General features: G+C 45.9%; 1 protein-coding gene across 1 annotated transcript in view; it reads left to right on the plus strand.

The window, feature by feature from the left end:
• LOC146783140 (CD5 antigen-like) overlaps positions 1–14,800 on the plus strand; it is a 512,763-nt gene extending 497,963 nt beyond the window's left edge. The window contains exons 6-7 of the mRNA XM_085633903.1: positions 11,981–12,013; positions 14,231–14,800. Coding sequence (XP_085490029.1) covers positions 11,981–12,013; positions 14,231–14,724 — 527 coding nt within the window. The 3' untranslated portion in view covers positions 14,725–14,800. The remainder of the gene's footprint in view (positions 1–11,980; positions 12,014–14,230) is intronic.
• Positions 14,801–19,794: the final 4,994 nt, after the last annotated feature.

Genomic DNA, 19,794 nt, shown 5'->3' on the forward strand with positions numbered 1-19,794 from the left:
ACCACACAGATATATATTTAAAATATATATGTATTTATTACTCAAAGTATCCCCTAGACTCTTTATGAGCACAGGAGCACAAATCGTTAAACAAGAAAGTATCACAATATACAGAAGTTGCACTTTATATGGATAGGCCCTGGTGGCCGCTCAAACCATATACTAAAATAGTGGTATAAGTACCACGAACAGGAAAGGGAAAAGGCCTAGGGCCTCTAGAATCGCTGGGCCTACAAGGAGCTAACTTCAGTTAGTGACCAGGAGGTCCACGGGTCGCGTGTGCAGTGAGGAAAGTTACACGCGGGCTCCCATAGGTTTTCAATGGGTGCGTAAAAGTTCAAAAGTTACTGCTAAAAGGGTCTTCTGGTTGAACTACAAAATCAAGACTTCAGATCTAGACATTAGAGATGTTACACTTGTGCACCGGAGTGCCAGCTTTACCTCACCCACAGGAAGCGGGTGCATAGGTCTCGAAGTGCGTCGGGTTTCGTCTATCTGTACAATGGAGCCTGATGACAAAGATGCTGCAGGCGGCCGGTCCAGAAGAGATGCGGTGGATCCAAGGGTGGATCGGAGTTGTAGAAGACCTGTAAGCAGAGGGGACAGTGTTCACAGTCACTAGCCAGTGACCAGCGTGGCACCAGGTAGGTACCAGGCGATGTCAGGTGCAAACAGGTGAAGAAGTGTAGCTTGTCTCTGCAGCCACGTGGTCCCTGAAGGTCGACGACATCCAGGAGTCGGTTCACGAGCTGTCCCACGCAGGCTCTGGCTGTCGGCGGTGTTGGCGACTCGAAAGGAGCAAACAAGCTTTGGCAAAAGCAGGAGTTGTAGAAATTAAAGAAAGCTGTTTACTCGGACCAGCAAGGTCAGAGGGGCTGCTCCCTTGGAGGGAAGCAGGGGCCAGTCTGGAGCAACCAGACCAGCATCGTAGTTTTCAAAGATGGTCGCCAAGATGGCCACTAGCCAACGGGCCAGGGTCCGGTTAGGCGCATCAAGTTGCAAAGGTCAGAGGGGCCCCACGCAGATCGTGGAGATGCTGGAGGGCTCACCTTTGGTGCAGATGCTGCTCGGATGTTGGGCTTTTTTAGGACCCAAAGCACAACTTGGAGGGAGCCTCTGTTGTCACGCTTGCAGCTTGTCGGGTGTCTTCCAAGATTGCTGGCTCCATGTGTCTCGGTGCCTCCACGGGTTCCTTCTTTGCAGGGACTGTGGATCGGGCTGTGAGAGGTCTGGAGGTCCAGTTCTTGTCGATCTCTGGGCTCGGGCTCCGGCGGGAGGCGGCGGCAAAGCAGATGTCGATTCGCTGGTTGGTGCTTGCGTTAGCAAGATGGTCACTCCCTGACCATAGGGGAGAATTACTTCAGTCTTCTGTGCAGCAGAACGTCGAAGTTCCCGTCTTCTTCTTAGTGTTAAGTTGATTCCAGGATGTCTGAAGTCTTAGGACACAGCTCCCACCTTTAAGCGGATTCTAGGGGCCGGACTACCTGCTAGGTCCCTCCCTAAGGGTGGGACCAGGAAGGGGGGTGGTTACACCCCCAATCCTATGTCCAGCTCGCCCCAGGTCCGGGGCTGGTGTGCCCCAGGACCGGTTTGAACTGGCATAATCACCGAGGCTCCTTGTGAGCCTCAGGCATGTCTGATTCTATTCAAGCCCTCTCTGACCAATACACAAAATCCTGTCTGGGGTGGTGCTCGCACCTCCCCTGGCAGGAAACCCTTTGTCCACGTCTCCCAAGCTGGAAGGACTCCCAGCAGCAGGAGGGCAGACTTGTGTCTGTGGTGGCAGCGTCCATTTTGTGGAGCTGAGGCTATGTCTGATTTTACCCGGGTTTCAGGATCTGTACATGTCGTGTCCCTCTAGAAGAGTGGAATGCTAACCCCGTCGCCAGAATTGGCGAGGGGTTAGTATTCCAATTCGTATGACACCTTATTCGACATATTTTGATAAAGCCAAACCAAAGATAGCATTTAACCGCGAGGTTCATAATGCACTTAAGAGTATATGGTATGGCGATATCTTGAAACGGTAGAAGGAAGTTGTTCCGACTACTGCAGACAGGCTCAGCTCATGCCAGAGCACCATCTCACATGAAACCAAGCACTCTGCCTTCAGGATTGTTAAGGCCTGCCATAGGAGTGACTTATAGGTTAACATGTGTCCCATTTAAGGTTAGGTATAGGCATACTACACCTAAGTAAGAGGTGGATACACCAACTTACCCCAGCTGAGTGATCAGCCAGTTGTGTCAAATTGGAAGGCCAGACCAGGGGTGGCATAATACATGCTGCAGCCCCTGGGAGGCCTAGGGTACACCTATGCCCTGGGTACCTAGGGTACACTGTACAGGGTCCAATAAGGTGATCCTTACCAATTGTGTATGTACCTAGGGTACATGGAGTCCATTTTAAAGAGAGAGCAGACAGGCTGAGATCCTGAATGGCAGGATCTCAGGCCAACTAAGTCGAAAAACCAGCTAGACACTAGGCAAAAAGTTGGGGGTAACCATAGTCAGATATCCACCTTCCTACAACCAGTGATTAATTTGTAAAACAATAAGCGCCGGAACCAAAGATGCCAGAGCAGAACCATGGGATAGATGAATACCAAGGCTGTGCAGTTTAATTTCACCTCATGACTCTTTCTTCCATCAACACACTCTCCCTGCATTGTTATCTAACTTGTGCTTGTTCCTTTTCATTAGTGCTTTCTCTGTTTGTCACTGTTTTCCGATCTTTGTCTTCCTTCTTGCACATTTGCTTCTTTTTCTCTCTTGTTCTGGGTCAAAGTCTGATAATTAAAAATAATTCCAGGTACCAATATAGAGATCCTGTGGGTTCCACCTGCGAGCACCAGCCCAAATGAAGCACTTATTGTAGTGTAATAATTCCCCATTTAACACAATTTCCAAGTAATTACACACTTTACTCTGTCTTCCCTTGAATGGTTGTTTCTTGTTAAAGAGCTGTATTTGAGATTGAGGGGCATATTTAAAAAAGATTGTCGGACTGCGTTGCTACGCCAACTTTGACAACACCGCACTCTGACATTTTAAAACACAGGGATGTGCCGTATTCACAAGTTTTCAGCACACTCATGTGTTTTTCCTAGCTCATGTGCAAAAAAGCTGCCTCACAACAGCGCAGACACCCTGCCGCCATGTTGCAAGGGTGCCTGCCCTGCAGGGGTGATTGTTTATGTGCAGGAAGGGACACCTTCCTGGACATAAACAATCAATTATGACGATTTGCTGTTTCTATGTGTGCTGCACAATGCAGCACACATAGAGAGATCAAAAACTACGAGGGGAAATTAATAATTTCTCCTCCTATCACTATCCTAAGGCTAGCTATTTCTTGTTGTTAGTTTTTGGCGATGTCCCAGCCTTGTAAATCTGGGTCAGTGTCAAAAAGCAATGGGTGTTGCGGTGGAACGCTCACTACAACACTCATTGCATGCCCCTTTGCCTTAAAGGGCAGAAAGGGGCAAATTTACAAATGGAGTTAAGCCAAGTTATGTGGCTTAGCGCCACCTTGTGAATATGGGCTATGCCTCTATGCCACTGCAGCTTCACGAAAAGTGATGCTCCGGTGGCGATAAGGGCTTGTAAATGTGCTCCTGAGTCTCAAGAATAAAACTCAAGGAAGACACCCCCGTAGGTACGGAGCGTACCCCCACCCCTGTAGGTATGGAGCGTACCCCCACCCCCGTAGGTACGGAGCGTACCCACACCTCCATACCTACGGGGGTGTGGGTACGCCCCGTACCTACGGGGGTGGGGGTACGCTCCGTACCTACGGGGGTGGGGGTACGCTCCGTACCTACGGGGGTGGGGTGGGGGTGCAGTGCATACATGGGGGGGCTGTGGGTACGGCGCAGACATGGGGGGGTGCTGGGGTACGGCACGGACATGGGGGGGTGCTGGGGTACGGCGCAGACATGGGGAGGGCTGGGGGTACGGTGCGGACGTGTAGGGATGGGGGTACAGTGTGTACCAGGGCCCCTTTTCGCCGTGCATCGTGGCGTACTTAGCTTTTCCGGCACTTTTTGGGTCCCGTAAAAATATTGCTGTGCGAAGTGCTGTGGGTACGAATCGTACTTTCTGGTCCGTAAAACGCTGCCTGACTCCGTGCGAATGTCGCGTACGCGGTTTCCCGGATCGGAATTGTGGGTATATTTTAGCCGGTCGGTGTTTTTTACGATGCGTACGGAAATTGTGTTTCTGTACGAATCGTACTTGCGGGTCTGTAAGGTCTTTTTCCCGGGTACGAGTCGGACGGAGAAAACGCTCCGTCCGACGGTTCGTACCCGGGTTTTACAGGATCGGAATCGCACCCAGATGCACATCATTTTTCTTACTCACACAACGTGCCACTCTATTTTAATGAACCACTCTGATGCACATTTTTTTCACTAAATTTGAGTTGCAATCTCTTTGACTTATGAATAATGGTTCAACCAGTAGAATCTCACGGGCTTTGGCCATGAGATTCTACTGGTTGAAACTACTACTTCAAACTAGAAAAATAAAAGCCAATGTATGTGTCAGTTGTTGTATATAAATAAGTATACATAAGACTCAGTGATTGTATGAGTGACTGTATGGATAACTGTATAGTTGTGATAGTGATTTTAAAATACACTAAGTATGAACTATTATCTATATGAATAAATGAAGTGGTGTTTTTATAAGTGTATAGCTAGGTAAAAGTATGTATGATCTATTGTTTGCATAAGTGAGTAGGATGACTTCATAAGTGATTAGGATGTGTGCTGGTGTGTAATGTCGAAATAGGTGTATAAGTATATTTGATAGTGTTCTATTGATTATTGACAGCATGTATGAGTGAATCGATAGGTAAGTGATTAGATGTGTGTATAGATCTAGGAATCACTGAGTGGGTGTTTAGAAACTTGTATTGGTGTGTCAGTGGTTTTAAATCTGGCACTCTGTATTTTACAGTGAGTGATGAAAGGTTATACTAGTGTATGATGAGGTGTATCTGATTGTCACATGGATGATGTCATCAGTGATGTCATCAGTGATGTCATCAGTGATGTCATCAGTGATGTCACTGACCATGTCATGAATGATGTAATATGTGACATCATCAGCAGTGGATTGCGGGCACGCAAGATGTAGTTAGTACAACTAACTATATCGGAGGAATTTCAATGGTTTTGTTCGAGTGAAATGTGCAGATAACTATAACACCCCTAAAACCTATTGTTTTTTCATTGAATTTCTAAGGCTTTTTGAATGCTAATTCCTAACTATATCAGGCCTGAAACCTATGTTTTTTTCAGTGAATTTCAAAGGTTTTGTAAATGACAATTTTTAATGTATTAATTGTTATACTGATTTTTTTTATACTGATTTACTACATTGTATAAACTGTTTATTTTTAGATATTTTATTTTTTTAATTATATGATACATTACAATACAAAATATACTTTCTCAGAATGAATTACTTTAGTTTAAATACTTTGCAAATAGGCAATAGACTTTAAAGTACAGTAGTTACAGTTGTTGCAATGGGCAACACAATTTCAAACACAAAGCAACATTGAGTTCAATGTGAATTTCTAGTCAAATGCAATTAGTTACTTTCTGGATTATTTTTCTAACCACAGGACTGGATGCTAGATTCAATCCTTGGACATCTCCTGTAAACAGTTGAGTAAAAGCGTTTTGGTTACAGTAGTGATTTTTAAGGATTATTATTGTATTTTAAAAGTTGACACTTAGAAAACGTTTTCACATAGAATCACCAATGTTATCTTATGGCAGAAAATTCACTTAGCAGGTAAGTAGTGTTATCGTTACTTTTTCTTACTCAGTGGTGGATCCTGGATCCAGCACAGGTGAATCTCCTGTAAACAGTTGAAAGAATGTGTTTAAGTCATACATACGATTTTTTAGGAATATTTTTAGTTCGTGAAAATAGACACTTAGAAACTTTTCTGCTGAAAACCACACAATGGATTCCTATGGAAGGAAATACAAGTCACTAGTAAGTACACTTAGAATTTTTTTTCTTTCTGTACGTTTTTTTCTTCTTTCTTCACATGTCCTATCTCTGTAGGCATAGTTAGAAATTAGCATTTAAAAAACCTTTGAAATTCACTGAAAAAACCATAGGTTTCAGGCACGTTATAGTTAGGAATTAGCATTTAAAAAACCTTAGAAATTCACTGAAAAAACCATAGGTTTCAGGGGCGTTATAGTTAGCTGGACTTTTCACTCGTACAAAACCATTGAAATTTCCCCGTTATAGTTAGTTCAGCTAACTATAACTCGCGCGCCCGCAATGCACTGCTGATGACGTCACATATTACATCACTCATGACATGGTCAGTGACATCACTCATGACATCACTGATGACATCTCAAATGACATCACTGATGACATCATCCTTGTGATAGAGTGTCAGACCTCCTCTCCCCCTAATATAACCTTTGATTCACACATTCAAAAATAGAAACTAAAATGTTCAAAACAATGGACATACCAATATCAGTTACAACAACCTATTCAGTAATTCTAAGATCCACATACACATAAACTCATTCACCAACAGTCCTATACAGTCACTCATACATGTACTCACTCATCATATGTACTCATACACCTATACATCCTGTTACACAACGCCACTCATCCATAGAGTAACTCACACACATAGTCACTCATGCTAATAAAGAATTAAACATCCATTTACTTGCATATACAGTTATACACACACCACCACACTTACTTCTACAGAAACTTACACATACTTAGTCTTTTAAACAATCACTTATAGAAACACATACTTATTCATACAGGAACTCTTTCAATCTCTCACTCTCACATATACTCACTTATATACACCAATAGTCACATATGCTAGTTTAAAACTGTTAGACCTGTCAGCCCTAGGGTGGTCTCCCCCTCTATTTTTGATCGTGCCTCATTTTTTCCACCCTCATTTTTAGGTTGGACTTAGCTCTCCAGGCGCCTTTTCATTGCCAATCAGTGTTAAGGTCCAGGTGCTCCCTTCTCCCAAGATGGCTGCCACAGGCCCCTGCTACTGCAGAGTGGTCTTTCTAGTAGCACCCTAGCTGCCAGGAGCTGGCTGTAACCCCACAACAATGTTGCGACACCAGCCGGCCTTTTTTGTCCCATAGGTAGAATGGGGAAGCTCCTGGAATGTGCTGGAACCTTCTAGAAGGGAGGTGGGGTTTTTACTTTTGCTGCCTTGGATAGAGGTCACCTGACCTAGGGCTACTTAACAGAGGGAGGGAACATTTTCTAGTCAGTTGGCCAGTTGGGGTAAAGCAGACCTAGAGAATCCACGCAGGAGTTTTAGGCGGTAGGGCCTAGCCAGGGACTTATGCCTCTGAAAGTGACAGGACTTAGGTACTGCCTTTTAAGTGAGTGAGGGATCCTGCACAGCCCACTGATCTAGCCCAGCGGTAGGAGGACCAAGGGGCCATCTGCCAAACTTGACTAGGAGGGAACTAGTCACCAACTCAATCCCTAACCCCAAGAAACAGAACCCTTAAGGGCGCCAGAGACATCTGCGCCATTAAGATCGCTGGAACTTCATGCTGAAACTGAATGCTGAAACTAAACGCTGGAACTTCATGCTGAAACTGAATGCTGAAACTAAACGCTGGAACTTCATGCTGAAACTGAATGCTGAAACTAAACGCTGGAACTTCATGCTGAAACTGAATGCTGCAACCCAATGCTGAAGCTCCGTATTGAAACCTAAGCTGAAAGTGACTGCTGGACTGCTGGGGGATCAACCAGGTACTAGCGCTGTGACCCCTGCGCTCCCCGACCTTGCCTGAGATCCCCCCGTGTCAGTCCCACATCGGGCGCTGAGCGCTGAGCCCGCCGTCGCCCCTGCTTAACTTGTCACCCCCCCTGGCGCGGGGACCAGAGGCGCACTCACCGCCGCGGCCCAGGACCCAGAAGTCTGCCCCTCATCGAACCGAGGCCCGCAGAGAAGCCCGGGGCCCCGCCGCTGCCGTCGCAGCTGCTGCCAGAGTCGTGGAAGGCCGTGAAGCCGGCCCCCGCACCCACGTGACAGAGGCGGACTGCACGACGCCGCCCCCGCCGCTGAGCGCTCTGACTGCGGGGCCGGAACAGTGAAGATCCCCAGAGTGTCTGCCTGTGGAGGATGCCGAGATCAAGGTAACCCCCGGGGGCTGGGAGGTAGCGTGGCCGTGCTGAGGCCTGGGACTCACCCCCCTGCTCCCCGGGAGGTCTAAGGAGGACCCGGTGCACCCCCTAGCGATCGGGAGCGGCACCGCACTACTTGCGACCGCTTCCCGGTGCCCAACCGAGACTCTGGTTCCCCTCCGTGGGATTACCCCCTTGCTTCTAGACTGCCGCGTACAAGGGGACCATGTGCTTAAGGCCTGATTATTACGAGTAGCGCTGTGTTCTCAAGTTCTGCTCTGAAGTGCTTAAGGCCTGATTATTACAAGTAGCGCTGTGTTCTCAAGTTCTGCTCTGAAGTGCTTAAGGCCTGATTATTACGAGTAGCGCTGTGTTCTTAAGTTCTGCTCTGAAGTGCTTAATGCTTGATTATTACACGTAGCGCTGTGTTCTTAAGTTCTGCTCTGAAGTGCTTAGTGCTTGATTATTACGAGTAGCGCTGTGTTCTTAAGTTCTGCTCTGAAGTGCTTAATGCTTGATTAATACGAGTAGCGCTGTGTTCTCAAGTTCTGCTCCGAGGTGCTTAATGCCTGTTTATTCCGTGTAGCGCTGTGATCTCCAGTTTTGCTCTGAAGTGCCAGCGGTGTCAGGAGTAGCGGTAAGCCCGCAAGTTGTGCCTTGAAACGCTATTAGTTTCCCAGGTGGGGCGCTACGCTTCCCAGTCCGCTGTTGAAGCGCTCTTGACGCTAAGGTATACAGGTGTTGCCTATTGCATCATAATGAATTGCTGGTGAATCTGACGCTAATGTATACAGGTGTTGCCTATGGCACCATAAAGAAATGCTGGTGAATCTGACGCTAATGTACTCAAACAATGCCCATTGCCATCTAATGAACTGCATTTGCATCTAACTGCTTAGATAAACTTGATTGATTTTCATCGAACCTATTGTGTGGTGTCCATTATTGTGTGCGTTTCCTGCTTCAGGGGATGTGTGTGTTGTATGGTCGCTTTACACTTAAGCCTTCGGGTGCCCACCCGCTCGAGTCACGTTACCCCCTTAGGGCCAGGTGACCCCAGGTCCTACAAAAACATATGTAGTTACTCATAAAGACACTATTGAGACAGTCATTCACTCACTAACACACCCATGCACACACTCATCCACCCATACAGTCTTCAACACATACAAACAGTGAGTCACTCATTCATGGATCTATGCACTACGTAATACCCCCACTGAACCATACAGACACTCAGACACTCATACTGCTACTCAAAAAACCAACTAATAACCTATATAGACACTCATGTAGCTACTCACCAACCCATGCAGCCACTTATACACAAAGTGAGAGACTGATACAGTTATTTACATATTTAAACATTACTCATTAAGCCATGTATTCACTAAGATACACTTAATCAGTCAGTTATACAATCAATTTTTCAAAAACAAGTCATCCATATAGACACTTAAATACCCATGTATTCTTCCATCGACCTTGAGATATACATATATAAAACATATGTAATTTTCAGAAAAACACACATTCACTGGATGATGTCATCAGTGATGTCATAAGTGATGCCATTTGAGATGTCATCAGTGATGTCATGAGTGATGTCACTGACCATGTCATGAGTGATGTATTATGTGACGTCATCAGCAGTGCATTGCGGGCGCACGAGTTATAGTTAGCTGAACTAACTATAACGGGGTAATGTCAATGGTTTTGTACGAGTGAAAAGTCCATCTAACTATAACGCCCCTGAAACCTATGGTTTTTTCAGTGAATTTCTAAGGTTTCTTAAATGCTAATTCCTAACTATAACGTGCCTGAAACCTATGGTTTTTTCAGTGAATAGATATAGATATATATCCTGTTTTCCATCCCCGAACTGCATGGCCTATTGTTTGGATTGCTTATATATTTGTGCCCTGAAGAAGGTGACGGCTAGACCCTAGCCCACACCAAAACGCTCGTCGGCACTGCGCTGGACAAAAACCATACGGTGGTACAAATACAAGAACAACCAAATACACATTATACCAAGTATATGCCACTTTAAGTATCATCCATTGCCATTAATGTATTGCTAAATGCCATTGTTTGCAATTTTATTCTCACTTGTTCCTGTTGGGACCTTAAGTAATTATATATTACTGCTTTGACATTATTTGTATTGTTTGACAACCTATGTATGCACATTTGAAACTAAAATATAAAAAATTATTTATTTTTGTTGAAATTCTTATATGTTGAATAAATGGAATATATATTTTTCTCTACCATTTTCTTTAGTTTACTATTTGTTATTTACTGTCTCTTTTTGACACATCTCTGACTTTGCTCCCCGGGTTTAGAACCTATCTTCAGTCCACCAGAGACACCTAGCGCTCTAATTTATCCTTAGGCAGGTGATTCTCTTTCCCTTCCTGGGAAGGTTTCTTTTTTTACTTCTAAATAAGCCCCTCAGTTTGTTGGTAGACATTATGGCTGAAACATCGACCCTTATTGTGGATGTGAGAGTTTATTGGTTTTTCACAACACATCCACCTCTGCTCTTAACCCTTGTCCAGGTTGCCACTATTAAAAATATACCACATCAGTGGGTAACCCTAAGTCAGCTTTAATTCTCCTTTTTCCACTTGTGAGATAAACAACCCCCCTCCTTGCCCCCAAAAACCTGCTCCAGTGTAATCAAGCATTGAAGCACTTCCTTGATGTGCGAGGTGCTGCGGTGGGACATCAATGATGAAGCATCCAACCAACTAGGTTGGTGGGATTAGAGATCTTTTAATAAAACCTAGGGGTGGTGTTTCGCACTGAGGACCTAATTTATGAGGAGTTGATGTAGGGCAGAGCTACACATCTCCTTACTATGCCGCACTACTCCAATGTGAAAGGGCAGGAATGCATTTGTGGCCTTTCACCCTGCAGTGGTGCACAATTTTCTGCATAGCGCCAATGTAGGCACCCTTGCAATTTAGTGCAAGGGTGCTTCGCATGCAGGAAAGTTTGTTTTTGTGCAGGAAAGGACACCTCCTGCACAAACACCAGCCCAAAAGGCTTCTTCCTCTTTCTCTGTATGCTGCATAAATGCAGCACACATGGAAAATGGAAATAACTAGAAGAAATAAACATATTTCTCCTTATTACACCTGCTCTGGGGAGGCGTAAGGTTTTGGCGCTCCCCCAGGTTTACGTGATTAAATAAATCTGGAGCAGCATTAAACTCCATCGGTGCTGCATAGGAAAGCCCCCCACAATGCCCGTGGATCACCTCCTTGGGGCGGAGAGCAAGGCAAAGCAGTGACTTGCGCTGCTTTCTCTTACTCGATATCTGTGAGGCCATGCAAAGCCCCTCAGAGTTGCTTTGCATGGCCTCATACATATGAGTGAGAGGCCTGCTTTGCAGGAGCGTCAAAAAGAGTGTGACGCCGGCGGCGTGAACCACTCATAAATGACCCTGGCTCTCCTTTCATTGTTGACATTATGAGAGCTAGACATGAGAAGCAAACATGGTAAATGTGGTAATGCCTCCTTGGAAGGGCGGGTGCAGGTGGGTGGACAAGTAATTTTATGTGGAGACCCTCAGAGAACTATGCAGGGGGTCCAATGGTTTCATTACGCCACTGGATATGTATTCTTCACTTTAGGTCCCAGGATGGAGAGGATGGTAATTACAGTAATGCCTCCCTGGATGGGAAGCGGTGCAGGAAAGCAGAAGGATACAGCTGAATAATGCTAATTACCTGCGTAAAACCGAGGAATAACATCTATAAATAATATCTTGTTATGTTTCTCTTTTATCTTTGCAGAGAGTCGTGTTTTTGACCCAACAACCTTCGGAGGTACAGTTATGCCTTGTACAGTATGCACAACCATATGCGAAAAATGTCACTTGTTACACAGAAGACATATATTAGAAACTCTCCATGTCTAGAGAGACACCCCAGAAGGGTGGGTGGCTACTTTCTCACCACAGCAACACACACAGTGTCTGCCTTAAAAAGTGTTACTTACCTCAAAAATTAGTTCTTTTGGCCTTCCTATGTGCTGGAGAAAGAACTGCGGATGGGCATTCCCTGAGAATGTGAGATCACATGAGACTGTGTGTGCAGCAGCACGAGTGTGAATCCCACAGGCAAATCTCTCATCCAATCAAGACTCTGTTCTCATTCTGTGAAACAGCATACGTAAAGCATCTTGATTGGTCAGAGAGAGCTGTCTCCATGCTACAAAAATCACTGTAAGCCTGTGCCTGCTCTCCAGCCCAGCTGTCCAAGAGAGGCGGGTTAGAGATGTTTGAATTGCGCATGTGAGTTTGGCCTTTCATAAGGTAGTCGGACAAACCAACATACGTACTTCAAAGTTAAGAGGCCACTCCTCACTGCTGCCAAACATTGGCAGCAGTGATACACTGGATCTGCCCTTGTACCCTGTTTGCTGGCAAAAAGCATGAAAAATCTAATGGTAATAAAATCATTTCATTACCATTTTATATTTTGTCACTGTCTGCCCAGAAGTGTGGGGGGCAGTGCTCCCCCGCTCCCACAGAGGAATCGCCGCTGGTTCCACTGCAATTTCCTCACCATTGATTGCTGCCCCTCACACTAGTAAAGGAGTGCCACTGAGTGTGCCCGGTGCTACTGCACTTGCTGCACCATTGAGACCTACGCCTCTGACTGCACTGCACAAGTCCAGGACTTTGGCTAGCTGGGCCTGGTGCCACTGCACCTGCTGAATCATTGATAGGTTTGCTGCTGCTCACACTGCACTGGTACAGGTGCTGCCTCACCGCTGGTGCCTTGGGCCACTGCAACAGCTGCACCAGGGCTCCTCACTCATCTGAAGAGGTCTGTCAGTCCCTCACACAGTTAATGTGGGATTCTCCAGTGAGGGACACGCCATTCATTGGCGCTTTTAGGGGCTTATTTTCAAGATTCCTGTGCTGCCGTACATCACTTTTTCCCATATTAAAAGTGACGCAGAGACGGTGCAAGGGGCTTGTAAATGATGAATCCCCTCCCGACACTTTTTGTGGTGCAGGAGCCTGCGTGATATTTATCAGGCATCAGTACGCCACTTTTTTGGGTCTAATGCTGCCTGATAAATAGTGTTCCCTTTATGCAGCTTTTTGCATTAAAGGGGCGTGCAATGGGTGTTGCTCGGCGTGTTCCCAGCAACATCCATGGCTTTTTGACACTGCCCCAGATTTAGGAGAATACATAAATCTGAGGCAGTACCAAAAACTCACACCTCCCCAGGGGAGGCGTATGGGAGACACAAAGAGGAAAAATGTCTGTATTTCTCCTTTTTCTATGTGTGGTGCATTCGGCAGCACACATAGAAAGAGGAAAAAGTCTGCTGTGATTGTTTTTGAACGGAAAGATTTCCCTTTCTGCACAAAAACAATCATCTCCTCAACGCAGGCACCGTTACACCACGGTGCACAGCTGCCTGCGTTGATGCACGGCAGCCTATTGTGCGCCGAGGCCGGGCAAAATGACAGGAATTGCCCTTTTCTAATAGGAGTTACAGATACGTCAGCATTCCTGACATATCTGTAGGCGCAGTAATAATGCATTGCTGGAGTGTGTTGCAAAAGTGACGCAACTCCAGTAATGGGTCATTACACACAGGCAAGCCTTAATGTTGAATGCACCTACATCAGTCTTACACCTACTGTGAGGCAGGTTTCGATGCAAGTGGTGTCCTAGGATTGGCGTAGTGAAATCTGGTAGATTTCACTGCGCCACTACTACAAGCCATTTTTGTGGGGGAATGCCCACTCTGCATACATTACATCTGATGCAGGTATAATGTAGTGCAGGGTTTTACAAAGTGATGCATCAACCTAGATGTGTCACTTTCTAAATAAGGCGCAGTGTGGCGTGTATTTTGCGGTTCCGCAGCGCCAGAAAAAGTGGCTCAACGGAAGCATAAAGGGCTCATTAATAAGCCCCTTAGTAATTATTATATTTTCTCTGCCAGAAAATTCTATGCATTCTTGGAAAGTGTTGACAAGTTGGGTGAGTGTCCTCATGATATTTCCTGTGTCTCCGCAGCGCCCCTGTCGGTGGATCCGAAGACTGCAGTCAGGTCCCTCTTCATCAGCAGTGATGGGAGGGAGCTTCGCAACACCGGCCTTGATGCGAAATGCTGTGTCCGGGGGTCCACGGGGGTCATCTCTGGGAAGTGGTACTGGGTGGTGACCATAGACCAGGGAGTGAGGAACCAGTATATGGCTGACCTGCAGTGGAGGCTGGGGATCACCAGCGCATCCGTAAAAGGAACGACGAACACCCCGAGCCCCAAGAACGGCTTCTGGCTTCTCAGCCAAGAACGGTTAGTGTACAAAGTTTCCGATGAGATGGACAGAGATCACCAGTTTATAGGCGTGCTTAGCAAAGTGGGGATTTTCGTGGACTACGAGGAGGGACTGGTGTCCTTCTACGACGCTACAAACCGTCAGCACCTCTACACCTACACCGCCACTTTTAAAGAGAAAATAAATCCTTTTATCTGCCTTGGGTACGGAAGACGCGTTTATCTGCAGTAATAAAACAAAGGCTCAACACGGGTATTTGATAAACTCTTCTCTTTTTCATGACATTTTGAAAACACTATAATGTCAAAATTCATAAAGCTGTGTAAAAGGGTAATTCTATTCAATAAAAAGCAAAACAGCTTCATCTAAAAGCAAGTTCAACAAATGTGTCTTTGAATCTTACTGAAGCCGAGAGTCACCTGATATGAACAAGAACGAGAGTGAAAGATGAAAGTGGGAGCGGGGTGTCATAAGTTGTCACAACTCGAGTAAACTCGGGGCCCCCTTTGAAATATTCACCTTCGGAGCTCGTGACCAGCAGCAGTGACCTAGAGTGCCATAGGCAGTCGATGCAGCTGCAGTTGAATGTGTCCTTGGGGGGCAGTGTTTTTAGGTCGAGCCTGAGCCAGCGCGCAAGCGCTGCTCTGGTGATGATCTGTTGTAGTACAGAATGGGAGAGAAGCCCCGCCCACTCCCCCGCCCATTATTTTCATTGGCTTGTGTCTTTGTCCTTCCTAAAAGCTGTCTTCTGACTCCTAAATAGGCTTGTTGGTCCCTCCTGCGTAAGGCCATTTCTTGGTTTGTAACCTCCCATGGCTGCTGGCCTCTTTACTTGGTTGTTACACAGTACATGTACTATTTTCTTTATTCAGTTTTTCCGACATTAGGCACGATGCAGTGCTTTACTCAAATTCAGCGGACCATGCTCGCTTTCACTTTCGAAGCAGCCGAGACAATGGCGGCTGATTGTTTGTAATGCTATAGGTCTCGCATTTAAATGTGAAACCTATAGCATTGCAAATATTTTTCTCCCGGGAACTACAGCGGAGCGAGGAGCTGCTGCATGTCGTGAGGTGATGGGGCTGGGACCGGTGCGACTTGTTCTTAATGTAGTTACATTCCTTTCTACCGCTCTTTATCCCATGTTAAGATGGCGATATTGTGTGTGTCGGAAGATTCGGCATGTGCCATTTCCGTATCCAGATGGAAGGTCAACTTTCATATTGAGCCCTTCAATCACGAGAACATCCACCGTGAAAAAGATCCTGGCGTTATCATGCTAAGAGTGGGTTGGGGACATGGCACCCTGCTGGAAAAGGGGTGGAGCAGAATTTACAGGACAGGATAATTTCCTGTTATTATAGAAAGCAACTGTGACTGTGCTGTGCTTGAAATTCCAAAATTTGACTCAAACGCCACAGCAGAAAGGCCCGACTTCAGCTCACACTCTTGAGGCCAGTGTAGGTATTCACTCTGTTGAGGGACTTGCTGTGTACTTCTACATGTGTGCCAGTCACACTGGATGTTTCTAAAATGACATGTTCCTGGCAGGGCCACCCACAGAGCAGCAGGTGCTGCCAGAGATCCAGCAGTCTGAAAACAAAGCACACATATATATTACTCATCGTGTTGTTTTCTTTAGTTTTACAAAAAGATGCACGGATTACAGGAGGAGGCAGCCACCACCCCACCGCCTTCATTACTTTCCCTGCATCTACAGTGTGGTGGCCTGGGCAGGCATTAGGGATGGGTATGGTAGAAGCTTGGTGTCTGCAGTGTCAGCAGGGAAACTCTCTCTCATGAGGACAGGAAGAGGAGTTATGTTTCGCCACGTTGCATTAATGTAAATGCTTTGAACAGCAGCATAAACAACAGCAGGTTCACATGCGTAATGAGCCATAAGGAACGCTTTGTGCACAAAGAGCCATATCATCAATGGCCAGCGATAATTATCGCTGGCCGTGCTTTAGCGATAATTTTCTTATCGCTGGCTATCTCTGCTTTTTATCGCCCTGGTAGCGCGTTATCATCAACACACTGCTCCAGGGCGATAAAAATTCCAGAGATAGCGATGTTATTGCCGTTTTGCAGGGAACATCGCTGGTTTCCCAGCGATGTTCCCTGCAAAAGGGCGATAACCTTGTTGATATGACCCTGTGGTCGTATCAGCATAATCCACCCCCATTGTTAGGGGTGGCTTAGTCAGGATTTTAGCAGACGTTAGTTTTTGGAGAAAACAGCAGTCTTCTCCAAAAACTAACGTCTGCTAAAATGCAAGGGCATCCTTGCTAATAGCGCAAAGACACGTTATTCCTCTCCTGACATGTAGTGTATGTCAGGAACGCCCACTTTGCATTGCATTAGAGATACAAAGGTACGCGTAGTGTAAATGGGTGCTAACATACGAATACGCATGTTTGCACCTCTTGCTGATAGGGCGTTGGTTTTATCTCCGCTTTTCTGGCTTTTAAAGCCAGAAAAGCGGAGATAAAGCCCTTGATGATATGCCCCAAAGTTGTTGTTTTTTAAATACACGTGGGGGCATATTATCAAGGGGCGACGATAATATTATCGCCACTTTGGAGCCCGTTTTCGGGCGGAAAGCGGCGATAATATTATCGCAGTATCATCAAGGGCACGCTAGCGCTTGATTACTTGATGTATCGCCCCTTTTTCACACGCCTCGCCTCGCATCGATAATGAGATGCAAAAGAGGCGTGGCTGTGAAAAGAAACATGGGATAATATCGCGAAGGAAGCTTCGCGATATTATCAAGGAGGGTTAGCGATAAATAAAATCGCGTTAAGTATGCCTTAACTCAGGAATTTAACGTCTGTTAAATTCCTGACTAAGTTATACCTAACATGGGGGGTGGATTGTGTGGCTAAGACCACAGGCCCTATTATCTAGGATATCGCCCTTTTCCACCATGGAAAACGGCGATATCCCATCTATCTCTGGAATTTTATTGCCTCGGCGATGCGCGTTGTTGATAACGCGCTAACCGGGCGATAAATTCCAGAGATAGCCGGCGATAAATATGCAAGCGCTAAGTGCGCTTTGCGATATTTATCGCCGGCCCTTGTTAATATGCCCCTTGTTTCTTAAACATGGATTCTGTCCAAGCATCTTGTGGAGGTGTTGCACAGTAAAAATATAATTACCCGTGATTCCACTCCAAAATATGAAAGTTCTGCTAATATTTATTACACCAGAGACTTGGATTTGCCTACATTACACATTTCCGGAAGGATCTCAAAACAGTTTTGACTGGTGCTACTAAAGTAGTGTTGGTGTTAAGACCGTTTACCACAGTGGTATGAAAACAGGATTCTGGAGGTGGCAATGCGTGGTAAGACCGTGTGTGCACGTTTGTTGTGCGACAATTTGTGGTGCTAGTGCTGCGTTGTTTTTTGCGCTGCAATATTGCAATGTGATGCGGTTTTGTTGTAGTGCAGTTTTGAGTTGTGTTCTGTTTTGTTGTGAGGTACCATGTCATGTTTTCACTTTACATATGTCAGAAGACGCTGCTATTTTTCCAGCCAAATGAGCCCGTGCCTTCAAGGTGTCTGTGACCAGTATTCATTGAGCACTTTCTTAGGTGGTGGGATCGCACTTGGACAGCACTTCGACCACTTCAGGCAACAGTCGGGCCAAAGCTGTGGCCCCCGCGCGTCCACTTCCTGTGCCAGAGCCCTGGTGTCTCAGGCAGCACCAGTCGCACTCTACTCCAGGCACTGCAAGGGGCCACCTGCTGCTCTGAGAGCTGTATTGAGATTAGGTCAGGCCATGGTGAATACAAACTCAAGGTCCGGAGGGAATAGTCCAGCTGCCCCCAGATCTATCCATTTCATTCTCTTTTCGTGAACACAACATTTCACGTCGGCAACCAAGACGATGACGCAATTCTAGAGTTATTGACAGTTGTGATGATTGAATGTGAGCTTCTTTCACTGAGATGGAGAGGGTGTTTGGCGAGAAACGCAAACGTCTCAGACCAGCCTACACCAGTCTCAGCTGTGCAGTGAGAGCCTCTTGAACTCTTGCCTGAGACAGCGCATGTCACTTGGATGTCTATTCTGTAAATAGCTCACCCGTTCCTTACCATCAGTGGGCATGCTCGCTGCCCTCCTCCCTTTGCTTTTCATTGGTCAGCGGCAGCTGCTTTCATTTTGCTGGTCTTGCTTACTTTCTAAGGCTTTAGAAGGATTTTGGTTTTATTTCTTTAAATTTGACAGAAAGGGGAAAAACAAGCAAAGTCAATATGAGATATGTTGACTTTGCCAATGCCTGCTTACCATATCGTTTTGAATACTCTTCTGCCTCTATTTTTTAGGTCGAGCCTGGGTGAGGCATGCGCTGCTGCGAGGCATGCAGTAGTGGAGTATGGCTTTGTAGTCCCACCCACTCTTCCCCCATATTTTCAATTGGCTGGTGTCATCGTCCTTCGTTAACGCTGTCTTCTGAGTGGCTAATGGGCTTGTTAGTCCCTCATTGGTACTACCTCATCTGCATTTGTACCCTCCCACAACAACTGGACCTTTTACTTGTCTTGTTACATGGTTTGCTTTATAAGTTCTGAGCACTATTTTATTTAATGCTCTTCTCCTATTCTGCCCACTACCTCGCAGCACGCCGCCCGCTTTTATTTAAATTTTTTCGAATGGCGGTTCGCTTTAACTATATCGGTTGAATTAAAAAAAAAAATTTAGCAGCGCGGTCAACATTTAGTGGCTGTGCTTACTTATTTATTTTGTTTACTTGCGCCCATGTGACGCTTTCACATTCATAGAGGCCGCGCCCCTTTCTTTACACAAACCGCATCTAAAGAAAGTTATGCGGCCAGCATTAAAGACAAATCACTGCTTGGGCGCTTTTACCCCCAAAAAACATCTGTTTGTGAACATGATAAACAGATGCTTTTTTTTGTCAAAGCGCCCCATGCCACGGAGTCACTTTAATGTCGGACACACCCCTTTCTTTAGACGCGGCTTATTTAAACAAAGGGGCACGGTCTTCATGAATGTGAAAGCGCCACATGGGCGCTAGTAAAAAACAAATATTTGCAATGCAATAAGTTTCGCATTTGCGAGAGTTTAAGCTATTGCATTGCCAGTAGCATGAACTCTTGTTAATGCGAGACCTGTTCCATTGCAAATTCTTGTTAGAAATAATTTTGGGTGTACAAGCACTTGCTGCAGAGTTTTCTGTGTGCCCAGCAGTTTTCAGGCAACTATAAAAATGTTCATAGAACTCTGGTGATTAATGTTCCTTCTGGAGAGAGATCGGAGTTTCGGCTAG

The sequence above is a fragment of the Triturus cristatus genome, chromosome 11 (assembly GCF_964204655.1).
Source record: "Triturus cristatus chromosome 11, aTriCri1.1, whole genome shotgun sequence".
NCBI classification, from domain to species: domain Eukaryota; kingdom Metazoa; phylum Chordata; class Amphibia; order Caudata; family Salamandridae; genus Triturus; species Triturus cristatus.